Genomic DNA, 14555 nt, shown 5'->3' on the forward strand with positions numbered 1-14555 from the left:
CCTGTCCCTGGCTGGAGAACCTGTGTCTGTGCATAGCCTGTTTCTAACTCCCTGTCTGTTTGCAGAGGTTGTTGCTGTGTTCAAAGTCTGCTTCTGTGCAGAGAGCTCAGCCCTGCTTTAAGAGTGCACCCACAGGGCCAGCCCGGTGGCGCATTGCTACAGTGCGCCGCTTGGGAGCGTGGCGGCACTCCTGCGGAGGGTTCGGATCCCACATACAGACCGGTTCCTGCTCACTGGCTGAGCGAGGTGCAGGTGCAGCGCCGAGGGTTGCGATCCCGTTGCCGGTCCCGGTCCGGTATGGGCGCGACACTGAGGGTTGCGATCCGTTGCCGGACACGAAAAAGGACAAAAAAGGGGAAAAAAAAAAAAAAGAGTGCACCCACAGACAAATCAGGTCCCTGTTTGCAAAGCCTCTGTGTGCAGGTCTGCAGTACCTGTCCTGGCTTGCTGACATTTGTATGTTTACAGAGCCCACCTCATGAAAGTCATGTTCTATGATGAAGGTGCTTTGGAGAGCTGTAGGTGGGGAGAGGTCTTGCTTGGAGCCCAGATGGCCTACAGCCTGAGAACTCTGGCTCTTGTTCCTTATGTCCTTCTTCATTCCTGCCTGGAGTAGGATGGACATCAACAAGGGCCTCCAAGCCATCGAGAGCCATAGGGACCTCCACATATGGATCATCGAGGTGAGCGGCACAACCAGACAGCAGAGTTGGTGACACGGATGAGTGTGGGGTCTCTGAGTCTAGGCTTCTCCTGCTCCCAATTCTGAGCTCCCTCCTCCACCCCACCCCAGAGGGTGTCATGGGGACAGGGAGGGTCTCCTGAGTTGTCACTGAGCACCCTCCTCTCCCAGAACCTGAAGATGGTGCCGGTACCTGAGAGGGCTTACGGAAACTTCTTCGAGGAACACTGCTATGTCATCCTCCATGTAAGTCACCTGGGGAGTCTGAGGGAGTGACATGGCCCAGTGCTGGGGAGATTGGCGACGCAGACATAAGCTCTGCCCTGGAAAGAGGCAAGTTGAGAGCACGAGAATATCATGCCACCAGGGTGCTGCTGCGGGTGAGGCCTCTTAGCCCTTCCCTCCCTCTTCTTCCTCTCCGCCCCCTGGCAGCACCTGCCAGACGTCTCCCGTGGCCCTTGGTACATCCTCGATCTCGCTCTCCACCCATGCCTTGCCCTTGGCCCCCCACCCCACCCCTGGGGCCTCTGTGCACCCCCCGCCCCACAAACACCTGGGCCCTAGGTCGCCCAGAGCCCGAAGGCCACGCAGGGGGCGTCCAACGACCTGCACTACTGGGTCGGGACGGCGGCGGGCGCTGAGGCCCAGGGCGCTGCGGAAGCCTCTGTGCAGAGCCTGCAAGAGGCGCTGCGGGGCCCGACCGTGCAGCACCGCGAGGCGCAGGGCCACGAGTCCGACGGTTTCCGCAGCTACTTCCGCCCCGGCCTCATGTGAGTGTGTGTGTGTGGCGGGGCGGGGGGTGTCGGAGCTCAGGCTGGAGCAGCCTTGGGGTGACTCTCTCATCCGCTAGAGAGGGGGGAGGTTTACCCTTTATACCGTATGTGAGGTTTACCCTCACATACCATACAACCCCCTCCCCCATTTAAAGTATACAATTCAGTGGGTTTTAGTACATTCACAGACTTGCGCAGCCACCACCACAATCAATTTTAGAACATTTTCATCGTCCTAAAATGATGAAAAATTTAGAGTCCCTCTTCATTTCTCTCCAAAGCCCCCTGCACCTGCCCTAGGCAACCTTAGTGGTTCAATCCACTTGCTATCTATACTTTGCCCATTCTGCACATGTCCTGTAAGTGGAATCATACAAGCGGTCTCTTGTGACTGGCTTTTTTCACTTAGTGTACTGTTTTCAAGGTTTATCCATGTGGTAGCATGTATTATTACTTCATTTCTTTTTATTGCCAAATAATATTACATTGTATTGATATTGTTAACCTAGAAAAAGTACATTAGGGAAAAATATCTCCAAGTGTATTGAGTTTATTCGGGAACAGAAAATAGGATTATAATCTGGAATGCATACCATGGCAAGCCACGAATTCAGTGAGGGAAGGGTAAGAGAAAGATTTTTTTGGCAAAAAAGGAGAAGTTCACATAAGCTGCTTAGTAAAAGAGTTCATTGATTTCAGAGGCTGTAAGTCAGATTTGTTGTCAGTTCTTTGATTGAGATGTCATTACTGGGCAGTTTCTGTATCTTAATTACTATAGCTCTAGAGAATATCTAATGATAAACTTTGTCACAGAAACATGTGCGCACACACGAAGCAAGAGATGCGGGAAGGATGTGAAAGATGTAAAGGGCTTTCTGATGGGTTTTTAGAAGGTCCTTGGAAACAGTTCTTATCGGAGACAAGCAAGAATGTGCCTGCTTCCCTGGTGCCTTTCCTGGCCTTATTTTGTCCGACTCCAACAGAAAGTGATTTCATCACCTTTCACAACATACCACATTTTATTTATCCATTCATCATTTAATGGACATTTATGGACATTTATTTATCCATTCATCATTTAATGGGCGTTTCTCTTTTTTAGCTGTTATGGATAATACTGCTAGGAACATTGGTATACAAGTTTTTGTGTAGACATATGTGTTCATTTATCTTAGGTGTACACCTAAGAGTGGACACCAGTGTTGTTTTGAGTTTGCTTTTATGTTACAGAGCTGGTAGAAATATGCTTTTTGCTCTTAATGGCTTCAAATATTTTAAAATTAAAAATTGCAGTGTATTTAGGTTGAAGCATAGGAAATTGCCAATATTCAACCATTTTCATTTCATACAGTTGAGCCTAATACATGCATATAGTATATACATGAACACAAGTGCACAAGTATACATGCACATGCAGAAATACACACCACCCCCTATGTGTGTCCACCTATAGATGGGCACGCCTACAAATATAAATGAATATTCATATCCACCTGCACACAAATATGGTGTTGCCTGCTTCCAGGCACTCACATCTAGACTTCCAAGGGTAAACAGGTACACACTCTGCCCCCGCATGTATACACATGTAGATATATGTGCATGTGTCCACATCTCAACACACAGATAAACAAATGTACACTTGTGCCCCAAATGTGCACCCATGGACTTGTACATACATGTGCTCACATCTACTCAAACACATGTATTAAACAGACATGTGTCTCTCCTACGTACACCGGCACATGTGCTCACATCCACACTTATCCCTGCACATGGCAGTGTATGTTCTTACATGGGACCCTGTTGCCTCCTCAGCTACAGGAAGGGAGGCCTAGCCTCTGGCCTCAAGCATGTGGAGACTGACATGTACAACATCCAGCGACTGCTGCACATCAAAGGGAGAAAGCACGTGTCTGCCACCGAGGTGAGGGCTGCCAGGGATGTCACCCGACCTCTGGACTCAGCTCAGCCTGAGTGTACTGAAGTATAAGGAAGCATGGAAGCTGACAGGGGGTGCAAGGGCCAGTGAGCTGTCAGTATTCCCACATGGGCTGTAATGAATGGGGAGAAGAGAGAAGGCACCAGGCTGCTAGCCCCACCCCTGCCACTGCTCCTCAGACCCTCTGTTTCCTCATCTGGCTCATGTACGTATTAAGAACTTGGCAGGTGAGGCAGACAAGACAGCACACCTGGATGGTTCTCGTGGGCAGCACAGGGGGAGGAAGCACCATTTGGGGAGGGGGTACTCAGCTTCACACTCTCACACACACACTCATTATCACCCATATGCACACACACACACTGTCTCTCCCACTATTACCCCTGGGAGCTACTCTAGTCTGTATAGTGCCTTTGTGCAAATTAGAACAGAGTGCCCCTTACTTCCATCTGTCAAGAAATTAAGGGAAAATATTGATCTTGTTAAAACAAGACACTTTGCTGCCATCTGGCCGGAATTTGGGGTACTGAATATTCAGGTGTACAATGTCTACAATGAGAATGGTGATCCTTGAGTTGTGTTATAGTCTGCATGGTATGTGGCAGCCCTGTGACACATAGACAATCCCACACAGGCTCGGCACTGTCACCCACAGATCCAGTGACCACACATCCTGGTCATGCAGGCACACCATGCAGCCCCAGGTTTTGTCTATTATCCTGGCATAATTATTTAGAGAGTTCCCCCTTTTACTCTCAAAGTGTCTCAGTTTGAAGGATAACTATCCTTATCCATAGGTACACACTGTCCCCCACACAAGCACACATACACTGTCACCATGAGTGCACACACCTGCTCATATTTGATGTGCCCCCACATATGAAGGTACTTCACAAAGTTTGTGGGAAAATAAAAGGTACACAAATCTTTCCATGAACTTTTTGAAGTGCCCTCGTATGTACATGTGTACATGGACATACATGGTGAAACAGATACATACACACCACTTATATACAGGTGTCCATGTACACATGTACATCTGCAGGCATGCATTGAGAGAAAAGTGTCATACTTGGTCATGTGCATCATGTGAAATGCAGCGTTACCTACAGTCACACATGCCTAGAGATGAACACAGCCACATCCACAGTGACCCTCAAGTCACATTTGGTCACACAGATGCATGCCTGTACACCATGACATGTGGTGACACAGTCACACATACACCCAGTTGCACACAGCTTCATGCACACAAGTGACATCCCAGCTATGCTTCCCTCTAGCTGGGTGCTGGTAGTATGACATCTCTTCTCCCTCCCTGCCCCTCCTGGCTCTGGCAGGTGAAGCTCTCTTGGGACAGCTTTAATAAGGATGACATCTTCCTGTTGGACTTAGGCAAAGTGATGATCCAGTGGAATGGGCCCAAGACCAGCATTTCTGAGAAGCATCGGGTCAGTGTCTGCCCCAGGAACTGGGGGTGCAGGACTTGGGGAGGGGGGTTGTCCGCCAGGTGCCCATCTTCCAGCCACCCCAAGAGATAGGCTTGGCTCTCCATCACAACCTGAGAAGTACCTACCAGGTATAAGCTGAGTTCAGATTCCACACTGGTGGTGTCCCCTGTATGCCGGGATGAGGGGACACTGGCTTCCCTCCCCTCCCCCTCCCAGCCTCTGGGAGCCGAGCAGTGACAGGAAGGATCCGGGCTGGGCTGTCTGAGGAGTGAGGGGGCACACTGGGGAAGTCCTGATTGCCAGTTCCTCTCTTGCAGGGGCTGGCCCTAACCTGCAGCCTCCGGGACAGAGAACGTGGTGGTCGTGCACAGATTGGCATAGTAGATGATGAGGTCAAAGCTGCTGACCTCATGCACATCATGGAGGCTGTGCTGGGCTGCAGAGTGGGCAGCCTGCGTGCTGCCATGCCCAGCAAGAGTGTTACCCTGATGCAGAAGGCCAATGTCCGCCTCTACCAGTGAGCAGACTCAGGGATGGGGTGGGGAGTGGGCAGAGTGAGTGGGACAGTCCAGGACTGCACATTGATCATTACCGTAATAACACAGCATCTCTAGAAAGCCCTCCAGAAAAAGGTGGTGGGTTCCTGGGACAGGCCATGTAGCCCTTGGGCCCAGCCTGCACTTTTGCATGGTGTGTGGCTGCCTTGCTGAGAAACCCATTGTAGAGACAGGAGGACTGAGGCTCTGTGAGGGTCAGGGAGCTACTTAAGCCTCCACAGCAAGGCTGCAGTAGAGTCAAGACCACAAATCAGGGCTCCAGCCACCTATGCCTTCTGTCTCGGGGTGTGGGGAGTTGAGGGAGGGAGGTTGCTAATGGGGACTGGAGTGGAGTCAGGCCAGGGAGGGGCTGGGCCGCCCACACCTGGGTGCCTGTATCCCAGTGTCTACGTGAAGGGCAAGGACCTGGTCATCCAGGAGTTGGCAACCCGCCCACTGACCCAGGACCTACTGCAAGAGGAGGTGAGGAAAGCCTGGCCCTAGCCACTACCATCCATCCCCACACCACAATCCTAGCCCAGTCTGGACAACCTACTGACCAACCCCACCCTTGTTCCCAGGACTGCTACATCCTGGACCAGGGTGGCTTGAAGATCTATGTGTGGCAGGGATGCATGTCCAGCCTCCAGGAGAAAAAGGCTGCCTTCAGCCGGGCTGTGGTGAGGCCCTGGGGCCCTGTCTGAGCAGGACATAGCCCTGCCTTGAGATCTGATTGGAGAGGTAGCCCTGCCCTAAAGTATGGTAGGGGGTACCCTGCCTTGGGCTGTAAGGGAGGAAACGGCCCTACCCTAGAGTTTGAATTGGGAAGCATCCATATCCAGGGATCTCAAAGGGGAGATAGCCCTGCCCTGGGGCAGAAAATGGATACATCCTGCCCCTGAAGCCCTGAGAGTGAAGACCAGGTGGCATCTAAGAAACCATGTGTAAAAGGGAGATGTGGACCTGTCTTGAAGCCTTGGAAGCCTACTGCGCTGGATACATCCTCCTTTTTATAGGGGAGGGTGGAGGGAGAGGAGACGGGGCTCTGCCTAGGGTCTGTGGGGGTTGTCATGGCAAGCCCTTCTCAAGTCTCGACTCCCGGTCTAAGGTGACCCTGCCTGCCCTCAGGGACCTCGGAGAAGTCCGTAATGACAGAGTCAGCTCGTTAAGTAGGTCATGGGCCCGGTTAATTAACACTTCTTGGAGCTCAGCTGTCCTTGCTGCCAGAGCAGGAGATCCGGAGGGGGTCGGGGTGGGTAGAGTGGAGTAGTGGGCCTTCGGATCGAAGGATTGACACAGCCCCCTCCCCAGGGCTTCATCCAGGCTAAGGGCTACCCGACCTACACCAACGTGGAGGTGGTGAACGACGGCAGCGAGTCGACTGCTTTCAAGCAGCTCTTCCGGGCGTGGTCTAAGGAGCGGGGCAGGAACAAGAAGCCCGGCGGTATGTGTGAGCGGGCGGGGCGGGGCCGGAGGGGGCGGGGCCTGGCAGGAGAGAGGCGGGGCCTGGAAGGAAGAGGAAGCCCGGCGGCCTGTTTCAGTGGCCGGGGCGGGGCCGGTGGGGCGGAGCCTGGCAGCAGTGGGCGGGGGCTGGCAGGAAGAGGAAGCCCGGGGGCAGGTTGAGCGGGCGGGGCGGGGCCTGGCAGGAGAGGGGCGGGGCCTGACAGGAAGAGGAAGCTCGGCGGCGTGGATGAGCGAGGGGCGAGGCCTGGCCGACGGGGGCGGGACCCAGAACCTTGGTAGGATGGGTGAGGAGTGGGCGGGGTGGGAACGGGGCAGAGGGCTCCACTGACACTTTCTGTCCCACCTTCAGGTAAATTGATTCAGGTAAAGCTGGACGTGGACAAGCTTCACATCCAGCCTGAGCTAGCGGCCCAGCTCAGGATGGTGGACGACGGTTCCGGGAAGGTGGAGGTGAGCGGTACTGGCTTGATTGGGGGAAGATGGGTACACAGGTGTAGGCTTTGCATGCAGGTGAATGGTATGGCTGCTGGCTGTACCAGGTACACCCAGGTGCACATCCACACACAATCAAGGACACCCAGGGACACGTGTACATATACACACACCCTCCCGACAGCTGGCTCACAGTTGTGCCTATTCATACACAGCCAAGGCCACTCACATAACGCCTACAGACACACTGCACAGTAACACTTGGACACTTAGTTGTGCCCTGTTGTCATATGTATGACAAAATCATACATATGATAATACAGACATACGTACTCACATCTTGTAGCTAGCACAAAGGCACATCCATACAGTCACAGCCAAGTGCACAACTGCAAACATGAAATTGGTCATCATCTGGTACCAGACCAGTGTTCTGGGAGACTTAGGGGTTGGGGACCACTTCCAGGCTCTGTACAGGGCAGGGTTGCATCTTGTTGGCTGACCCCTGGGCAGAGCACTGAATTCTTTTATGCCTCAGCTTTTAAATCTATAAAATGGGGACAGAAACTGTGGTCCCATCTGGCCCCAAGGCTGGTGTGGGGGTGCTGTGAGATATGGGAATAGGACTGCTGGGCCTATGTGAGGGGTCCTATTTCCTGAGGTAGGTTGAAGTCGGAGAAAACACAAGGTTTCCTCCTACATTTACTCTAATATTGATGGACAGAGGTGGTGAGTGGGAACAGACCAAGAGAGGAGGAAGAGAGGAAGACAGGGAGGGGGGACAGGAAGAGACAGAGAGAAGATGAGACTGGGAAAGACAAGGAGCAAGGAGGAGACAGAGGGAGGAGGAGGAGATGGTGTGGAGGAAGAACAGAGGAGATGGGGTGCAGTGAGAAGAGAAAGGGGTCAGGGAGAGATGGGATATAGAGAGAGACAGAGAGGGGCAGATAGGGAGAAAGGGAGACAGGAAATCAGAGAGGAGGGCAAGGGAGGGAGGGAAAGAGGGTTTGGGGACCCAGACTCCAAGCTCCAAGGCAGGGAGGGGATCCCTCCCAGCAGCCAACTGGACAGGCAGGCAGAGAGAGGGCCTGAGCCAGGAGGCCTGGCTGCTGGGTAAGTGCCACTCTTGGGTGGCATGTGGCTGGGGTCAGCCTCTTCTGCAAAAGGCAGGATTCTGGATGCTCTGCTCTTGGGGGGAACTTCCCCAGAAAAAACTGTCAGGCTGTGTGTTGGTAAAGGACACCCAGGCATTGCTTCCTCCCACAATAAGATGAAGTGAGGTAGGTGTTGTGAACCCCAATTTGTTTGCCAGGGCACCACAGGCAAACTCAGAGTCCTGGCTGAGAGCAGGCTGGCACTATGTGGTGGGTGCCAGGGTCCATGGGGAAAGGGTCACCTGCAGACCCTTGCAGAGGCCCAGTGCAAAGCATCATGTGGGCAGAGCTGGGGTGAGCCCCTCATCTGCACAGATGAGGAACGCCTCGGAGGCTGAGGAGAGCTGGCTGGGTGCAGGATGGGTGGGCTGGTTCAGGTAGAGGAGCCAGCCATGCCCATTGACCCCTCTTCCCCAGGTGTGGTGCATCCAGGACTTATGCAGGCAGCCTGTGGACTCCAAGCATCATGGACAATTGTGTTCAGGCAACTGTTACCTTGTCCTTTATAAATACCAGAATCTGGGCCGTGTCCAGTACATCCTGTACCTATGGCAGGTGCGTCAGCCTGGAGAGGGTGGCTGCACCTTAAAGCCCAAGAGCTGGGGTCTGAGAGTGGGATGTGAAAGCTGCACCAGGCCCTCACTGCCCCTGCCTGCAGGGCCACCAGGCCACTGAAGATGAGATCAAAGCCCTGAACTGCAACGCTGAGGAGCTGGATCTCATGTACCATGGAGCCCTGGTGCAGGAGCATGTGACCATGGGCAATGAGCCCCCCCACTTCCTTGCCATCTTCCAGGGCCAGCTGGTGGTCTTCCAGGTAGGGCCCACCTTACCACTATGGCGACAGCCTCACTGGTCCTCCATGTGCCCAGGGCCCTTGCACACACTTGCTGAGCATGTTCTCTTCAGGCTGGGGCCCAGTTTACCACCCCCTGGTTTCCTGGTGCTTTTCCAAGGGTGAGCTCTGCCTGAGTTTCTTCCCCAGTTCCCAGAGCTAGGCACAAAGCAGGAGCACATGTGAGAAAGTGGAGTTGAAAAGGAGCCAGGGCCTTGCCTTGGGTCACACACAGGCAAAGCCAATCCCCACTTTTCACCTTCAAGACCAGGGAAACTGTGCCCTGCCCCTCAGAGATGGTGTGAGGGGTCCATTTAGAAAGGGCCTGCTTCCCTATCTTAGAGTGACTGGGTCCCCATACTCCACACTCAGAGAACCTGGAAAACAGTGGTGGCTTCAAGAGAGGGTCCTTGAGCCCTGAGGTGGTCATCCCCCACTGGGACAGGGAGGCAGCCCCCAGGAGTCCTTGCCTCAGCCTGAGGCCCAGCCATCTTGTAGGGGAGCATTGGGCACAGTGGGAAAGAGCAGCCAGCACCTGCCACAAGGCTCTTCCACTTGCAAGGCACTGACAGCCACAACACCAAGACCATGGAGGTGCCAGCCCGTGCCTCATCCCTCAGTTCCAGTGATGTCTTCTTGCTGGTCACAGCTGGTATCTGCTACCTCTGGTTTGGGAAGGTACTGGCAGCACTAGCCACTCTACTCACACCCAGGGGGGGTGGTGCCATGCTGGGGAGGTGTCCCTCCACAGGGCATGCAGACTGCAAGTCCAGCCTCAGGCCAATGGGGGGTGGAGGAGAGGGAGACAGGCCACAGTGTCCCTTCCAGAACCTGGGGGAAGTTAGAAAGTGACAGGTGGACCTGGGACTCCATGGATCAGAGCCGAGCCAGGCCAGGCCCAGGCTGCCTCCCCTCCTTCCTGCCCTGAGCATAGAGCATGTCCCTTCTCTTGGGAAAAGGGGGAGGCCTAGTCCAGTTTGCTGGAGTTTTTTCCTAATATTCAGCATAAACCATGAATAACCTCCTAAGCCTGGGGGTACCCATCCTATGCTCTGGACCCAAGGAGAATCCCAGAACCTATGACCCTGGTCAGCTGGGGAGACTGACGCCCAGAGGGGAAGAAAGGGAGATCCCTTGCTCATGCATGCCTAGCCATCGTTTTAGGTCTCCTGTGTCTCAGGCCCAGTTCTCCAGAGTGGAACTTGGCACTGGATGTGAAGACCCTGTCCCCTGCAGGGCCTGACCCAGTTCTTTGCTTGTCAGGGCTGTAACGGTGACCAGCGTGAGATGGCACGGATGGTGGTCCCTGTCATCTCCAGAAAGAACAAGGAAACAGTGCTAGAGGGTCAGGAGCCTCCCCACTTCTGGGAGGCTCTGGGAGGTCGGGCCCCCTACCCCAGCAACAAGAGGTAACAGGGCTGGGAGGAGATTGTCCTTACACAGAGGAAGAACTGAGGCCCAGAGAGGGTGGGTGACTAATGAAGGGTCACAAAGAGAGCTGGAGAGGCAGGACTAGAACTGAGAACTCTTGGCTCCCCACCCCCAGGGGCTCCCAGGAGCACAGCCCACCCTTCACTCCCTAGCCCTGGGTAACTAGGGTCAGGAAGATGCCAGAGAGAGCAGGGGCAGTGGCCCCATCTGCTGGCAGAATTCACTCCCTGCACTGTCCAGGTCCTGGGCAAGCAGGCAAGGCTCTGTTCCCAACCCCGTAGTCCCCAGGAGTCGTGGTGCCCAGTGTGCATGTGTACAGTGTAACATGACATATGGGTGTACAGCATGAGTGCATAGAAAGTGCAAGAATAGGTGTATTGTGTGTGTGTGTGTGTGTGTGTAAGGGTGTGTGTAGGTAGGGCAGAGTGATGCCTCAAAGGGAGGAGGGAGCAAAGTCCCAGGCCACTCTTGGTGTGTCTGTGGGGCCTGGCTTATGCAGTGCACTCCTCTGAGTCTCCTGAGCTGTCCCCCTCTCCCAGCCTAGCTGCTCTCCTCCCACCTTGCACCTGAGGCAGGCTGTGTGCCAGGGATGGGCCCAGGGGCTCTCCCATCCAGGGAGGGCAGGGCTGTGCTCAGGCCCTCCCCACTGAGCTGTTGTCCCTTTCCCAGTGACTGCTCCTGGGAAATTCATGGGGCAGCTTGTGTCACAGCTGGCTGGGGTTAATCTGCTTTCTGCATTGACAGAGGGGACCCTGACGCCCAGAGAGGAGCAGGGTGCTCCTGCAGTGGATGACAGGGTGGGTGGAGCTCAGAGGAGGGTCCAGGCCTCCTAGCCCTGAGGAGTTGGGGTGGGGCACCATGCCGAGGGCCAGCATGGCCAGGCTGCTGAGGCACAGTGTCCTCTGTGCTTATGGCCTTGCTGCCCACACTGGCCAGGCTCCCTGAGGAGGTCCCCAGCTTCCAGCCGCGACTTTTTGAGTGCTCCAGCCACATGGGCTGCCTGGTGCTCACAGAAGTGGTGTTCTTTGGCCAAGAGGACCTGGACAAGTATGACATCATGTTACTGGACGCCCAGCAGGAGGTAGGGTGGCCACCCCTGCATGGGTGGGGTGTGAATGGAGGTGTGTCTGTTTGTATACCTGGGTGTGAGTGTGTGCATCTAGCCATCTGACTTTGCACGTAAGGCGGTGGGTGAGTCTGTGTGACTTTGTGTGACATTGTGATGGGTTGTGCAATTGTGGGGATGTGGATGTGAGACCATGGACAGTAGAGAGATTGCAGGAGATTATGAGTGTGTTTTGGGATTCATGTGTGATTGTGACTGTATGTGTAGTTGTGTGCAACTCTCTGTGCCTTATGATGGTGTGTGTGACTCCAGGTGACCGAGTGTGGCTGAACATGTTGTCAGCATCAAATGAGTGACTAAGTGGAATGACTGACCAGGTACATATGTGTGATGATTCTATAGGACTGTGTAGGGGCCTTTGTGTATGTGGCTCTGTGTGTGTCTGAGACTGAGCATGTCGCCCACATGTGAGAGATAAAGATTCTCTCTCCCTCTCTTTCTCTCAATCTCTCTCTTAGTGACCAGCTGTGGGTATGAGTGACTGAGTGACTATATTTGTGTTTTTGAGTAACGATGTTTCTTTGTAACTCGCTGGGTGTGCACAACTATGTAACCAAGTGTGGTTGTGTTTAAGCACAATCAGGTGTCTGACCACGGTGGACAATAGCGTGTGGCTGTGATTTGCTGTCTGGCCATGTGGTGACAGATGATTGTGTCTCTGTTGCTGTGATAATGTGTGTCTGCATCACAGTGCGTGGGGCTGTGACCGTGGCACTGTGTGAGTTGGTGAAGAAGCTGTGGGCTTCCGTCTCACTCGGAGAGAGATCAGAACCCTTATACAGCCTGTGTGACCTAACCAGCCCCAACTCTTGGACCCGCTTGCCTCCCACTCTCCCCGTCTTGTTCTGCGCCAGCTACAGTGGCCTCCTCGCTGTTCCCTGAATGTGCCAGGCACACCGCCAGCTCAGGGCCTTCACACTGGTTGTTTCTTCTGGTTAGAAACTTTCCCTCCAGACATACCTGTTACTTGCTCCCTTTTGAAAGCTCTACAGGGCAGAGATTTTTGCCTACTTTTTTTTATGGTTGAATCCCCAATGCCTAGAGGAGTGACTGGCACACAACAGGTGCCCAGTAAATAGTCGTGGATTGAATCCTTGTGTGTTCATGGGTGTGTGGCTTGCTGGGGTGTCAGGTTGGCTGGGGATGTGTGGCTGGGGACAGTGAGTGGGGAGGAGGTGGTCAGCTCCGGGCAGCTCCTCCCCCTGCCCAAGGCCAGGCCCCCTCTGTGGCCCAGATCTTCCTGTGGCTCGGGGAAGCTGCAAGTAAGTGGAAGAAGGAGGTGGTGGCATGGGGCCAGGAGTACCTGAAGACCCATCCAGCAGGGAGGAGCCCGGCCACACCCATCGTGCTCATCAAGCAGGGCCATGAGCCTCCCACCTTCACTGGATGGTTCTTCACTTGGGACCCCTACAAGTGGACTGTGAGTGAGGCTGGAAACCCCCAGCCCCATCCTAATTCAGGGGGTGAGGGATCTGCCCTGGCTCGGGATCTCTAGCATGCGAGGGAGGCCTGGTCTTGTCCTCAGGCCCTCTCCTGGCTCCCATTGGTGCCCCCTAGTCCTACCCCAGCCCTGATACTTGCCCTGTTTTTTGCCTCCAGAACAGCCAGTCCTATGAGGAGGTGGCAGAGGGCAGCCTGGGAGCAGTGCCTGCCATCTCTGAGATAACAGCAGTGAGTACTGGGGCTCCTGGGCTTCCCCACAGTGGCCTGAGCTCAGACGGCTTGGTCCAGAATGAGCAGCGGAAGGGCTGGGCCCTGGTAGGTGGGGGAGGAGGGGGTTGCAGCTGGGGGCAAAAGGCCAGGGGCGTTCAGTGTGGCCTCCCTGTGGGCTGTCTATTCCCCATCTTCCCCAGTCTGAGGCCCCTCTTTGGACAGGAACTCAACAACTTCCAGCTATCCAGATGGCCAGGTGCTGGCAGGGCAGGTCCCTCGGCCCTGCAGGCCCTCAAAGGCTCCCAAGACAGCTCAGAGAATAAACTGGAGGTGGGCTCCAAGGCGGGTGGCAGTAGCCCCAGACCCAGCAGCTACGTCAGCAGCACCAGCTCCGTGATCAATGGGAGTCTGCCCCGCGAACAGCTGATGCACCAGGCAGCTGAGGACCTGCCAGAGGGCGTGGACCCCACCCGCAAGGAGGTGAGTGCCCGAGACCCCCTGCCACTTGCTGCCCCAGCACCAGTGCATCTCACACTGAGCTGGAGGAGCCCAAGGCAGGACCCGCTGGTGGTGGGCAACACGCAGGAGCCTTGGGAGATGCATGTTCTAGGTGGGATGGTGGGCAAATGGGCAGACAGATGGGGAAAGGCCCTGAGCCCGATGACAGCTCTGGGTGGGAAGGACTCTGGCTCAGATGACACCCCTACTCTAACACCCACTCCCTTGTCATTCCCCAGTTCTATCTCTCAGACTCTGACTTCCAAGATATCTTTGGGAAATCCAAGGATGAATTCTACAGCATGGCCACATGGAGGCAGCAGCAGGAGAAAAAGCAGCTGGGCTTCTTCTGAACCCAGGCCCCTCCCCGCCAGCACCACCCCACACATACCTGAGTCCCTGGGGAGAGCCTGCTCACACCCCCTGGGAGGCTCCTGGTCACCCCACCCCCTTATCAATAAAAGCTGGTGGCCCACGCAAGTGTGGCGCGTGTGCTTCAGCCTGGCTCACTGCATGGGTCCCCCTCATGGGCAGGGGAGGGCCGCTGGAGATGGAGGGGGTGGTCGGTGACACTCCAG

General features: G+C 54.9%; 1 protein-coding gene across 2 annotated transcripts; it reads left to right on the forward strand.

Moving 5' to 3' along the window:
• The first annotated feature begins 552 nt into the window (after positions 1-552).
• VILL (villin-like) lies at positions 553-14457 on the forward strand. Of its 2 annotated transcripts, none has more exons than XM_008586504.1 (19): positions 553-683; positions 854-928; positions 1247-1452; positions 3274-3382; positions 4738-4848; positions 5166-5365; positions 5789-5867; positions 5966-6064; positions 6696-6834; positions 7198-7298; positions 8852-8989; positions 9093-9251; positions 9768-9947; positions 10533-10678; positions 11637-11781; positions 13061-13246; positions 13426-13497; positions 13702-13959; positions 14217-14457. In XM_008586504.1, exons 1-19 carry the CDS (start codon positions 588-590, stop codon positions 14328-14330), a joined length of 2613 nt encoding a protein of 870 aa, XP_008584726.1. In that variant the 5' UTR covers positions 553-587; the 3' UTR covers positions 14331-14457. The 2 variants fall into 2 exon arrangements, with proteins under 2 accessions (XP_008584726.1, XP_008584733.1); XM_008586511.1 differs by having other exon boundaries at positions 618-683; positions 6696-6828.
• The last annotated feature ends 98 nt before the right edge of the window (positions 14458-14555 follow it).

Source organism: Galeopterus variegatus, unplaced genomic scaffold (assembly GCF_000696425.1).
Source record: "Galeopterus variegatus unplaced genomic scaffold, G_variegatus-3.0.2 Scaffold110, whole genome shotgun sequence".
Lineage (NCBI taxonomy): Eukaryota > Metazoa > Chordata > Mammalia > Dermoptera > Cynocephalidae > Galeopterus > Galeopterus variegatus.

Coding starts and splice junctions, on each gene's coding strand:
- VILL (XM_008586504.1), top strand. CDS start 588: ATGTCCTTCTTCATTCCTGCCTGGAGTAGGATGGACATCAACAAGGGC. Junction 929..1,246: donor ACTGCTATGTCATCCTCCAT/GTAAGTCACCTG, acceptor CCTGGGCCCTAG/GTCGCCCAGAGCCCGAAGGC. Junction 9,252..9,767: donor GCCAGCTGGTGGTCTTCCAG/GTAGGGCCCACC, acceptor GCCATCTTGTAG/GGGAGCATTGGGCACAGTGG.